Here is a 12,841-nt window from a genome sequence, read left to right on the forward strand (position 1 = left end):
GTTGAATTTTAAGAATCAGTTTATCAGAGGATCCATGTCTATGATAGTTGGAAGGCGTTGTGAGTGCACTGGAATTACTAATAGTCACTACACCTCTCACCACATACCATCACTGACAATCACTACACCTCTCACTGCACATCATCACTGTCAGTCACACCTCTCACCATACACTGTCACTGACAGTCACTACACCTCACACCACACACAAAGCATCCATAGTTTACCAGGATTTGCACAGAGTGTCCTCCTTCTCTCCAGAGGCATAGATATTCCCATTCATTACACAAGGACAAAGATGTTGTTGCTCGCAGCTCTCACCATTGACCATGTCTCGATAGTTAGCCTCTGTGGTGATTTAAAATAGACATTACTCAATATCTATCTTGTATATGGTTGGCCAGCACATGCACATTTGATTCTGGCCACTGCACAACCAATCAATTTCTTTTAACTAATGAAAGTAAATTACTATCTTTTAATAGATTATCTCAACTCAGGAATAGCTAGTTGGTAAAAAGCGTGGTATAGAGCCAGAAGCAGACACCTGGGGCTTCTGGGTGTGATCTGAAGGCCAGACGGATTGCAGTGGTAACTGCAATTGGCCTGAGCTCCTTGTACTGAGGGATGAAAAAGTATGGTTACCACTCCAAATATCAGCCAGTGAAGCCTGTGGCATCGGGAAGGGCAGGATCACATGGCTGAGAACTCTCCTATTCTTACTACCACTGGGTTAGAGGCCCAAGAGGGTCCATGCCCCAGTACAGTCAGAAGAGGGGGAAAGGTGATGATCAAATTAAAATACTTTATTTCAGATTAAATCCTTAATTTTATGGTTGATTGTTTCTGTCTGAAGCATACATACCACAAGCATCCACATGACGCATCCAGTCTTCCAGGACAATGCCCCGAAGTTTACAAGCTTGAACGTAGGACTCAAGTGCACTGCACAGAAAGTCCTGAATGCTTTCATAGTTGCATGTCTCATATCTACAGCGCTGGAAATGACAGACATTGTCACAGATTAGATTCTGTGACCTGCTGAAACTATCTCTTTAAAATCAACGCAACCAATGCAGTCCTGGATGTATTTCTCAGCCCACTCCAGGGATCTTTAGTGAATACAATTATCCCCAAATGCAATTGTTCTCCAGTAAAATGACTGGCAGAGAATCAGAGTGATAGGCAAGTGATTTCCAAATCTTATGGAGCTGATCTCCCATCACAATAATTGGTGGATGAGATGGTTCTGAAGCTCAAAGCCAGTTCAGCGCCAGAAGAGAAGCAGTAAAAGGGGCAGAATCCAAAGACTCCTCTCACTCTAAAAAAATTTTTTGGTTTCATCGGGTTAAGCCAGTGCTGGGCTCATCGGTAATTTTCTACTTTTATAACCTTAAAATCCAAGTCTCGCTGATCGAGACCAGTACAACTGCTGGACCATTGTTTTTATCTTTCCATCTGAATAAGTTTCTCTCTCTCTCTGTTCAGTTATCCCTACAGCAGGACCTGGATATTAGCTGAGTGTGGCAGTGCATCTGAGATAATACTATAATCCTTGTATTTGAGATACCGCCTTATCATGTTGCTAAAGCACTCTATCAAATAAGACGTCAAAGCGTTTCACGGAATATATTGTAAAGTGCAATGACTGTATTATTGGGCGAAACTCGGCAGCCAATTGCACGCAGCAGTTTCACACAAACAATCATGGGTTGAGTGACCATTTTTTTATTGGCGGGATTAATACCCTGGAAAGCGATCTGCGAATCAACTAACAACCAATTTCGAACCCAGGTCCTCTTATTGGCGAAGCGAGCACACTATCCACTATGATATAGGACTCTGTGTGATGTACAAATGTTAACAAGTTTATGTTTCTCACACATTAAGAGCAGCAATAACAAATATCTTAACCGTGGTTCAGACATAGCTTTCACCAGCCTCACCTGCAGAGAAACATGAATATAATGATCGTCAAAAAAATCACTTGTGGAGAGACATGTGAAAGAAGGCCATGAATCAGGAAAGAAAACAACCACAATAAAGCCAGAGAAAGAGCAGATACTGCGAGCAGGACAAGGGTCAGTGCAAGGGGAGAGGCTTGGGACGTGAAAGGCGCTCTATAAATGCAATCTTGTTGTTGTTGTCCTGTCAGACATCAAGCTGAACGTCAGCAAGACCGAGGCCCTCCTGATTGGCTCGCACCAGCGCCTCCGTACCTCGGGCACTGGCAGCATCAGCCTTCACGGCTGCCACTCAACCTCACTGAGCCAGTCAGGAACCTGGGTGTCTTCTTTGACCCTGAACTGTCCTTTCTCCCCCACATCCGCGTCATGGCCGACACTCCCTACCACCACCTCCACAACATTGCCAGACTCCACTGCTGCCTCACCCCTCAGGCTGCCCAAACCCTTAACCACGCATTCGTCACATCAAGGCTCGATTAGGGAAATTCCTTCCTCATCGGCTTTCCCAACTCGTCCCTTCACAAGCTGCAGATCATCCAAAACTCTGCAGCTCATGTATTCTCACACACCAGGCTCCGTGACCCCATCACCCCCACCCTCGCCCGACTCCACTGGCTCCCCATCCCCCAGAGGATCGAATTCAAGATCCTCGTCCTTACTTTCAAGGCCATCCATGGCTTTGCCCCCTCCTACCTCTCCGACCTGCTGACTCCCTACCAACCTGTCCACTCCCTCCGTTCAGCGGGCTCCGGCCTGCTCCGTGTCTCCCACCAAACCCATCCTACCACCGGTGGCCGGGCTTTCAGCCTCTGCCCCTACACTCTGGAATTCCATCCCACAGCCCCTTAGTCTCACTTCCTCCCTTGCTTCCTTCAAGGCCAGTCTCAAGATCTTCCTCTTCGATTATGCCTTCGGTCACCCTCCCACCTCTCTGCCTTCCCTCAACCCTACACCACCCCTCTCCCATGCTCGGTTCCTGACCCCTGACTGTCCAGCACCTTGGGACATCCCTTGGGAGAGGAGAGGGAATGTGGGAGGTGGAGTGTGGGAGGGGGATTTTGGGAGGGGAGGGGGAGTGTGGGAGGTGAGGCGGAGTGTGGGAGTGGAGGGGGAGAGTCAGAGGGGAGGAGTGTGGGAGAAGGAGTGAGGGAGGTGGAGTGTCAGAGGGGAGGGGGTGAGTGGGCAGAGGGCGAGTGTGGGGGGGGGGGAGGGGAATGTGGGAGGGGAGGGGGAGTGTGGGAGGGGAGGGGGGTTGTTGGAGGGGAGGGGACTGTGGGAGGGGGAGTGTGGGAGGGGAGCGGGAGTGTGAGAGGGGAGGGGACCTGTGGGAGGCGATTGTGAGTGTCAGAGGGGAGGGGGAGTGTGGGAGGGAGAGTGTGGGATGGGAGGGGGAGAGTGAGAGGGGAGCAGGAGTTTGAGAAGGGAAGGGGAGTGTGGGAGGGGAGGGGAGGGGGAGTGAGTGAGGAGAATGGAAGTGTGGGAGGGGAGGGTTTGAGGAGTGGGGGTAGCTGTGGGAGGGGAGTGTGGGAGTGGAGGGGGAGTGGTGGAGAGAGGAGGAGTGTAAGAGGGGGAGTGTGAGAAGGAGGGGGAGTGTGGGAGGGGAGGGGGAGTGCGGGAGGGGAGGGGGAGTGCGGGAGGGGAGGGGGAGTGCGGGAGGGGAAGGGGGTGTGTGGGAGGGGAGTGTGGGAAGTGAGGGGGACTGCGGGAGGGAGGGGGAGTGTGGGAGGGAGGGGGGAGTGTGGGAGGGGAGGGGGAGTGTGGGAGGGGAGGTGTTTGTGTGGGAGGGGGAGTTTGGGGCAAGGAGGAGTCTGGAGGGCAGAGAGAGGGTGGGAGGGGAAGGGGGAGTGTGGGAAGGGGAGTGTGGGAGGGGCAGTGTGGGAGGGGTGGGGGAGTGTGGGAGGGGGAGGGGGAGTGTGGGAGGGGAGGGGCAGTGTGGGAGGGGGGGAGTGTGGGAGGGGGGGAGTGTGGGAGGGGAGTGTGGGAGGGGAGTGTGCGAGGGGAGTGAGTGTGGGAGGGGAGTGTGGGGAGGGGGAGTGTGGGAGGGGAGTGTGGGAGGGAGTGTGGGAGGGGGGGGGGGGGGGAGGGGGGGAGTGTGAGGGGGAGTGTGGGAGGGGGAGTGTGGGAAGGGCAGTGTGGGAGGGTGGGGAGTGTGGGAGGGGAGGGGGAGTGTGAGGGGGAGTGTGGGAGTGGGAGTGTGGGAGGGGTGGGGGAGTGTGGGAGGGGCAGTGTGGGAGGGGGAGTGTGGGAGGGGAGGGGGAGTGTGAGGGGGAGTGTGGGAGGGGGAGTGTGGGAAGGGCAGTGTGGGAGGGGTGGGGGAGTGTGGGAGGGGAGGGGGAGTGTGGGAGGGGCTGATTGGACTGATTTCCTGTTCTCTGATTATGTGCAACATCAACATTTTTCTGTTACTGTAATAATGTGAGTTCTGTTGCCCATCCAATTTCCTACAAGATTCCGTGTCTCTAAACCTGATTGCTGATGGATGGTGCAGATTACGAGCAGCCATTTGGTAATTTGGGTCTGTTTACACTGGAAAGGGGTCGGTTGAGAGGACATATGATTGCTGTATTTAAGATTCTAAAGAGAAGAGATAATGTACACCGTGACAAGCTGTTTCATCTTGTTCAGAACAGTTGGATTTGAGGACACGACCTCTTATCGAAGGGGGGCTATATCAAAACTAATCTGTGGGAACATTATTTCAGTGAGCGAGTGGTAAATTTATGGAACAGACTCCCTTGGGACACGATGAAAGCAGAAAGTGTTGATTCACTCAAATGGAAGTTAGATACATTTCTTTCAGAAAATAATATTTGGGGATACAGAACATGATTCATTTGAAACATGACATATGACAAGTGTTGCGATAAAGAGGTAACTTTGGACTTTGCTAAGAGAATCTTAATGATGAGCACGTAAGGCTGACTTATTCCATGATCTGAAGCTGAAACTGCTGTACAGGCAGTCTGGTGGCATCTTTGCTCCCCAAGTCATCCATGCTTTACCCGAACATAGAGTGTTCAAACCTGACGAGTGTTTGCAAAGTGGAAATAGATCTCAGCACTGATTTTTTAAAATATTTTTATATATATTATAGATTTAAATATATAAAAATACACATTAGTACCTGATCTTTGAGGTTTGTCAGAAGGATGATAGCATTCAGTGGAAGATGGTTGGACCACAATTTGATGAATAAAAAGTTCAATAAATAACAGATACATTTTTGTTTTTTGCTTTTACCTCATAATATTCCATTGGGCCAACGAAACCATGACATCTTCCAAATATGCTGGTCTTATTCAACAATATATAGCAGTGCTGCTGTGCATAAGCCGCTATTAAATAGAAATCAAGAGCACAGGTTGTTATTTGAAGATTATTACATGTCTGTTCAGATGCTATTGGGGTTTCCTTCAGGGAAGACAAACATTATTTTTAAGGTGATTTTTTTTTGTTGCTCATTAAGATGAGAGATATCCATGTTTGCAAACAAAATCAATTATTGGACCCTAGGTTCAGCGGTCAGCTCACAGATGAGTGACTCCCTATACACTGTCCATCCACACTCCCAGGTCAGGGTTAGAGACACAGTAAAGCTCCCTCTACACTGTCCGTCCACCCTCCAGGTCAAGGTTAGACACAGTAAAGCTCCCTCTACACGGTAGGTCTGTCCACACTCCCAGGTCAGGGTTAGAGACACAGTAAAGCTCCTCTACACTGTCCATCCACACTCCCAGGTCAGGGTTAGAGACACAGTAAAACTCCCTCTACACTGTCCATCCACATTTCCAGGTCAGGGTTAGAGACACAGTAAAGCTCCCTCTACACTGTGCGCCCACACTCCCAGGTCAGGCTTAGAAACACAGTAAAGCTCCCTCTACACTGTGCGCCCACACTCCCAGGTCAGGGTTAGAGACACAGTAAAGCTCCCTCTACACTGTGTGTCCACACTCCCAGGTCAGGGTTAGAGACACAGTAAAGCTCCTCTACACAACCCATCCACACTCCCAGGTCAGAGTTAGATACAGTAAAGCTCCCTCTACACTCTCCGTATGTACTCCCAGGTCAGCAACAGCACGGGTAGAGGCAGATTAAAACTATCTTTTTTTCTTAGCTATCAAAAAGCTTTTACTATCTCAGCAAAGCATACACTGCACCAATTATATTTTCCAACTCATCAACACTGACAGCTTTGTACTAATTGCTAAATTACAGATAATTTTGAGCTACAAACATTTTTTTTTAGCATGGATAAAAATTCTTTGACACAAACTCCGTGCAGCTGCCAGAGAGACCTATCAGTCTGAAACATGAAAAGACAAGGTTCTGACTTACAAGATCAATCAACCGACCAATTCTCCTATCAAACGGATAGTAACAGAAAGCATTTGCTGAGACTTTCCACTCACATTTGAAATGACTTAATGAGCATGGGTCTATAGTTTGTTCAGTCGCAGATGCACAGTGTCCACCCACTTGCCACGAGTTCACAAATATAGCCGAAGTTCCTTCTGAGATTTCCATACAGCTCCTAAAATCGTCCTCAGCATCTCCATTGAAATTGCCACACAGTCCTGAAGGGGAATTAATAATAATAATAATCCTAGCACTTGATATAGCACTTTATCACACCGCTGAGACTCAGTCTCAAAGTGCTTCACAGAATATACTGTAAAGTGAATCGACTGTATATTTTGTGGGCAAAACCCAGCAGCCAATTGCTCAGTTAACTACATAACATGTAGTTAAGGATTCTCTGTGGAGTAAGTTTTACATATTTCTCCTCTGTGTTTACCACAACATCATAATAATAAACCCTCTCTGTACAATATCTTTACTAATTCTGCTGTGTACAGTAACATAAAGCAACAAAAAAAACTCACCATCTGCAGTGCCAAAAAAGGTGATCTGTACAGTAATGTACAGCTGAAGAATCGGATGAACCAGGATCTCCATCTTCAGGCCAAACTGGGTGCTCATCTGAACATATTTTGCTGACTTCCTGTGAATCCTGATGTCCCCTGAAAGAAAACCCGAGGTTTGGAACCCTAAATGAAGAACGGCGACCATAGGTTTCGCAGTGACGGCGATTATATTAATTAAACATGCGGTAGTGTAGTTGTGCTGCTCTGCACTATTTATCCCTAATTAATTTAGTGAGGAGGTGTGTGTCAAGGGGGTTGAGGCGCAACAGGGAGTTGCCTCATGGTGACACTGTTGGAGCTCGGGCCATTGCTGGCCACAGCTGCAGTGGGTTACACTTGATGCATGATGTTATTTATAATTTAAATAAAAGACTGAGAAAGAACATTTTACACATTAATCCTCCTCTAACCGGAATCTAACAACTACTCAGAACATGGTCAACAAGCACAATGATCAAATGTTTTATAAAAATAATTCAGTCTTTGAAATGACATGCAATGCCATGAAGAGTTGAGGCAATGACATGCAATGCCATGAGGAGTTGAGGCAATGACATGCAATGCCATGAGGAGTTGAGGCAATGCCATGCAATGCCATGAGGAGTTGAGGTGATGGGGTTGCTGGAAGTCCACTCTTAGAGACAGTTTGCTAAGCAATCATTTCTACTGCCTCCAGGTTCTGTTTAATCTCTTTACCTGTCACGTAGGGTAAACCCCGGAACTTATTATCCACATAGACCAGGCCTCCTTTTAGGAATGTGATCTTCACCTGCGAAAATAATACAAGGGCTGAGGAAAGAGATCTAAGCATCCACACTTATCAGGTCAGCACCAGGGCAGCTTTAAAACTGGTTAGCAGAAATCTTCAAGCAGTTTACAGACAACTTAAGTCAGACTATAATTTCCAGGTTTCTGTCACTTTGTAACAACAGAATAACATTTGCTGTCCTCCAGAAGCTCACTAATATCCCCTCAGATTTCCATTATAATTCTAAGGCTTTACTGCTGGCCTAAGTGTGATGTTTTGCAGTTTTATTTGCGTAGAGGTGATAAATCGCTGTGCTTGAGGCTCACTATAAACTTTTTGTGACTCTATCACTTGTGACTTCTCCAGTCACCTTCACCATGAATATACACATTTGCTCAAGTTGAACTAATAATAAAATTGGTCTTTTAAACTTTTAAGGGCATATAAAAGATTAAAGGCAAATCGTGTCCAACAAACTGATAAGAGTTTTTTGACGAAGTAACAGAGAGGGGTGGATGAAGGTAGTGCAGTTGATGTAGTTTATATGGATTTTCAAAAGGCATTTGATAAAATGCCACATAAGAGACTTGTAAGAAAAATAGAAACCTACAGTATTAAAGGGACAGTGGCGGCGGATACAGAACTGGCTGGGACAGAAAGCAGAGAGAGTGGTGGTGAATGCTTGTTTTTCTGACTGGAGGGAGGTGTGCAGTGGTGTCCCTCAGGGGGTCAGTATTGGGACGACTGCTGTTTTTGATTTATTTAAATGGCCTGGACTTGGGTATAGAGAGTACAATTACCAAGTCTTCAGATGATATTAAGCTATTAAGCTTGAACGGTTGGAGAGCATCTGGTCAACAGTGATCACAACATCATTAGGTTTAGAGTACTTATGGAAAGGGACAAGGAGCAATCAAAGGTGAAGATACTCAACTGGAAGAGTGCTGATTTCAGTGAGTTAAAAAGGGACCTCGCCAAGGTGGACTGGAAAGAAAGATTGGCAGGTAAAACAGCTAACGAGCAATGGGAAGCCTTCAAGGAGGAGATAGTTCGGGGACAGAACAAATACATTCCCACAAAGGGGAAAGGTAGGGCATCCAAACCTCCCTGGATGAATAAGGAAATTTGGGATTCAAATCAAACAGAACAAGAAACCTTATGATAAATGTCAGGTTCAAAATACAGAAGATAATCAAATAGAATAATAATAATATAATAATAATAATAATCCTTGCATTTGATATAGCACTTTTCACGTCTTCTCAATGTCTCAAAGTGCTTCACAGAACACACTGTAAAGTGAATTGACTGTATATTTGTGGGCGAACGCGACAGCCAATTGCGCACAGCAATGTCCCACAAACAGTCGTGGATTGAAAATGACCAATTTATTTTTGTTTTGTTGGAGGGATTATTATTAGGCTCTGTATGGAGTAAGGACACTTGCCCAAGGTTTTGCCCTGTCTGGAATTGAACTCAGGTCTCTCGCTTGCAAAGCGAGTGCTCCAACCACTGAGCTACAGGACTCTACATAGAAAGTACAGAAGAGAACTAGAAAAGGAAATAAGACGGGCAAAGAGATTGTACGAGAAAAGATTAACGAGTAACATAAAAGGGTATTTTAAGATATTTTATAAGCATATAAAGAATAAAAGGTTAGTCAAAGGTAGGGTGGGGTGTATTAGGGAGCAAAGAGGAAATCTTCTTGTGGAGGCAGAGGGCATGGCTGATGTACTGAATGAGGACTTTGCATCTATCTTCACAAAAGAAGAGGATGCAGCTAATGCCACAGTATCAGAGGAGAGGGGAGAGAAATTGGATAAGAATAAACCGAAAGGAGGTACTAAAAAGGTTGTCGGTGCTCAAGGTAGATAAGTCACCTGGTGTGGACAGGATGCATTCTAGGTTACCGAGGGAAGTAAGGGTGTAAAAACGGAGGCTCTGGCCACAATCTTTCAATCCTCCTTGGACATCAGAGGATTGCAAATGTTATTACCCTGTACAAAAAGGGGCAGAAGGATAAACCTGGGAACTACAGGCCAATCAGCCTAACGTCAGCAGAGAGACTATAATCTGGGACAAAATAAATTTTCACTTCAAAAATATGGGTTAATAAAGGACAGTCAACACAGATTTGTTAAAGGCAGATCATGTCTAGCAAACTTGATAGGAGTTTTTTGATGAAGTAACGGAGAGGGTGGATGAAGGTCATGCAGCTTATGTAGTTTATATAGGTTTTCAAAAGCCATTTGGTAAAGTACCACATATTAAACTTGTTAGCAAAATAGATGCCCACGGTATTAAAGGGACAGTGGCAGCGGATACAGAACTAGCTGGGACAGAAAGCAGAGAATAGTGGTGAACGGTTGTTTTTCTGACTGGAGGGAGGTGTGTAGTGGTGTCCCCAGGGATCAGTATTGGGACCACTGCTGTTTTTTGATCTGTATAAATGACCAGGACTTGGGTTTAGGGAGTACAATTTCCAAGTTTGCAGATGATACTAAGTTAGGAAACGTAGTAAACAATGAGGAGGATAGTACCAGACTGCAAATGTACATAGGATTGCAACTGGTAAAATGGGCAGACAGGTGGCAGATGAAGTTTAACGTGGAGAAATACGAAGTGATCCATTTTTTGCGAAGATTTTGATAGGGTAGACATAGGGAAGATGTTTCACCTTATTGGGGAGACCAAAACCAGGGGCCATTAATATAAAATAGCCACAAATAGAACAAATAGGGAAGCTAGAAAACATTTTTTCACATGGAGTAGTGGGAATGTGGAACACGCTACCACAAGGAATTGTGGAGGCAAATAAGATGTATTTAAGGGAAAGCTAGCTAGGTACATGAGGGAGAAAGGAATAGAAGGTTATGCTTGAAGGCTTAGTTGAGGAAGGGCAGGAGGAGGCTCATGTGGAACATAAATAATAATAATAATAATAATCCTTGCATTTGATATAGCGCTTTTCACGTCGGGAGGACGTCCCAAAGCGCTTCACAGAATATACTGTAAAGTGAATTGACTGTATATTTGTGGGCGAACGCGGCAGCCAATTGCGCACAGCAATGTCCCACAAACAGTCGTAGATTGAAAATGACCAATTTATTATTGTTTTGGGTTTTGGAGGGATTATTATTAGGCTCTGTGTGGAGTAAGGAAACTTGCCCAAGGTTTCGCCCTCTGCCTGGAAATGAACTCAGGTCTCTCGCTTGCAAAGCGAGTGCTCTAACCACTGAGCTACAGGACTCCACGCTGGCATAGACCAGTTGGGCCGAATGGCCTGTTTCTGTGCTGTATATTCTAATGTATTCTATGTATTTTGGGAGGAAGAATGAGGAGAGGCAATATAAGCTGATGGTACAATCTTAAGCGGAGTGAAGGAACAGAGAGCCCAGGTGCTTCATATAAGTATATCTTTGAAGATGGCAGGACACATAGATAAAGCTGTTTAAATAAAAACACACAGAATACTAGCCTTTATAAATAGGAGCATAGAATACAAAAGTCAGAAAGTTATAATAAACCTTTATGAAACACTGGTTAGGCCTCAGCCAGAGACTGTGTTCAGTTCTGGGCCCCACACTTTAGGAAGGATGTCAAGGCATTGGAGAGGGTGCAGAGGAGATTTCCCAGGATGGTACCAGGAATGAGGGACTTCAGTTATCAGGAGAGGCTCGAGAAGCTGGGATTATTCTCCTTGGAGCAGAGAAGGTTAAGAGGCGACTTAATAGAAGTTTTCAAAATTATGAGGGGATTCGACAGGGTGAACAAGGAGAAACTATTCCCACTGGCGGGTGGGATTGATTTGGAAGCTCTCTTCAAAGAGCTGGCACAGACACGATGGGCCAAATGGCCTCCTTCTGTGCTGTATAATTCTATGATTCTGTGATTCTATATTCAGTGTCACTGCCATGTCACACACTGTTGTTAAACAGATGGATTTCTGGGTCCTTTCCCAAGTGAGCGCAGCATCAGCCCTTAGGTTGACATCACAAGCAGTAAAATTCTTTGGACAGTGCAAAGATCTTAACATTAGTGTGTAGATAAGCATCTCATTCCCCTGTTAATGTCTCAATAGTTTTGGCAGTAAATGCTCACCTTGTTATTAGTGTACACTATGGCTTTTACACAAATCTCTGTTGGCTTCACACCACACCGTGCAAAAACTCCCTCTATGTGGCCATGTTCAGGCAACATTGAACTCTGAGGGAACGAAGAGTCACAATGTATTAATGTTAATAATAATAATAATCCTTGCACTTGATATAGCACATTTCAGGTCTTCTAGACATCTCAGAGCGCTTCACAGAATATACTGTAAAATGAATTGACTGTATATTTGTGGGCGAAAAGCGGCAGCCAATTGCGCACAGCAGCGTCCCACAAACAGTCGTGGATTGAAAATGACCAATTTATTATTATTGTTTTGTTTTGGAGGGATTATTCATCAGGTGTGTGGAGTAAGGAAACTTGCCCAAGGTTTCGCCCTGCTTGGAAATGAACCCAGGTGTCTCACTTGCAGAGTGAGTGCTCTAACCATTGAGCTACAGGACTCCAATTAAATGAATTAATGAATTAAACTCATAAATAGGGATTTCTCCTCACCCTATATGGATCCTCTCACATCTTGTCCTTTACTCATCACATAATTGGGGTACGAAATGTTCCAGGCCTTAATCTTGTGCCTTATGTGAAACATGTCAAAGAGCTTCTCTCAATTTTCTATTTTCAGGTGAAAGAAGCAGTCAATTTGCACACAACGATGTCTTAGAAACAGCCAGGAGGTGAATTAGTTTTTTTTAATCTGGGGGAATTGCCGTTCAGGAAAGCAGCTTTCTCTTTTCAAGTAGTGCAATGGCATTGTTATCACCTTACTGAACAGGCAAACAGGACCTTGGTTTAACATCTCATCCGAAGGATGTCACCTCCGACAATGCAACAACAAAATTACATTTGTAGAGCACTTTTCAAGTTGTGAGGACGTCCCAAGGTGCTGGACAGTGAGTGTTTCGGACCCCAGCTGGGGGTCGGGATCGGGGAAGGTAGAGGGCAGGTAGGGAAGGAGGTGATCGAAGGCACGGTCAAAGAAGAGGGTCTTGAGGCAGGTCTTGATGGAAGCAAGGGAGGGGGTGAGGCGGAGGGACTGCGGGATGGGGTTCCAGAGGGTGGGTGCAGAGTAGCTGAAGGCCCGCCAATGA

General features: G+C 45.7%; 1 protein-coding gene across 1 annotated transcript in view; it reads right to left on the reverse strand.

Annotated features, from left to right (window-relative positions):
• Nucleotides 1–12,841, reverse strand: part of LOC103190322 (mucin-6) — a 33,415-nt gene that overhangs the window by 16,254 nt on the left and 4,320 nt on the right. The window contains exons 6-12 of the mRNA XM_007911058.2: nucleotides 11,742–11,846; nucleotides 7,589–7,661; nucleotides 6,851–6,988; nucleotides 6,377–6,541; nucleotides 5,208–5,302; nucleotides 866–998; nucleotides 228–348 (exon numbers count right to left, since the gene is read on the reverse strand). Coding sequence (XP_007909249.1) covers nucleotides 228–348; nucleotides 866–998; nucleotides 5,208–5,302; nucleotides 6,377–6,541; nucleotides 6,851–6,988; nucleotides 7,589–7,661; nucleotides 11,742–11,846 — 830 coding nt within the window. The remainder of the gene's footprint in view (nucleotides 1–227; nucleotides 349–865; nucleotides 999–5,207; nucleotides 5,303–6,376; nucleotides 6,542–6,850; nucleotides 6,989–7,588; nucleotides 7,662–11,741; nucleotides 11,847–12,841) is intronic.

This window comes from Callorhinchus milii, unplaced genomic scaffold, assembly GCF_018977255.1.
Source record: "Callorhinchus milii isolate IMCB2004 unplaced genomic scaffold, IMCB_Cmil_1.0 Scaffold17, whole genome shotgun sequence".
Classification (NCBI taxonomy): Eukaryota; Metazoa; Chordata; class Chondrichthyes; order Chimaeriformes; family Callorhinchidae; genus Callorhinchus; species Callorhinchus milii.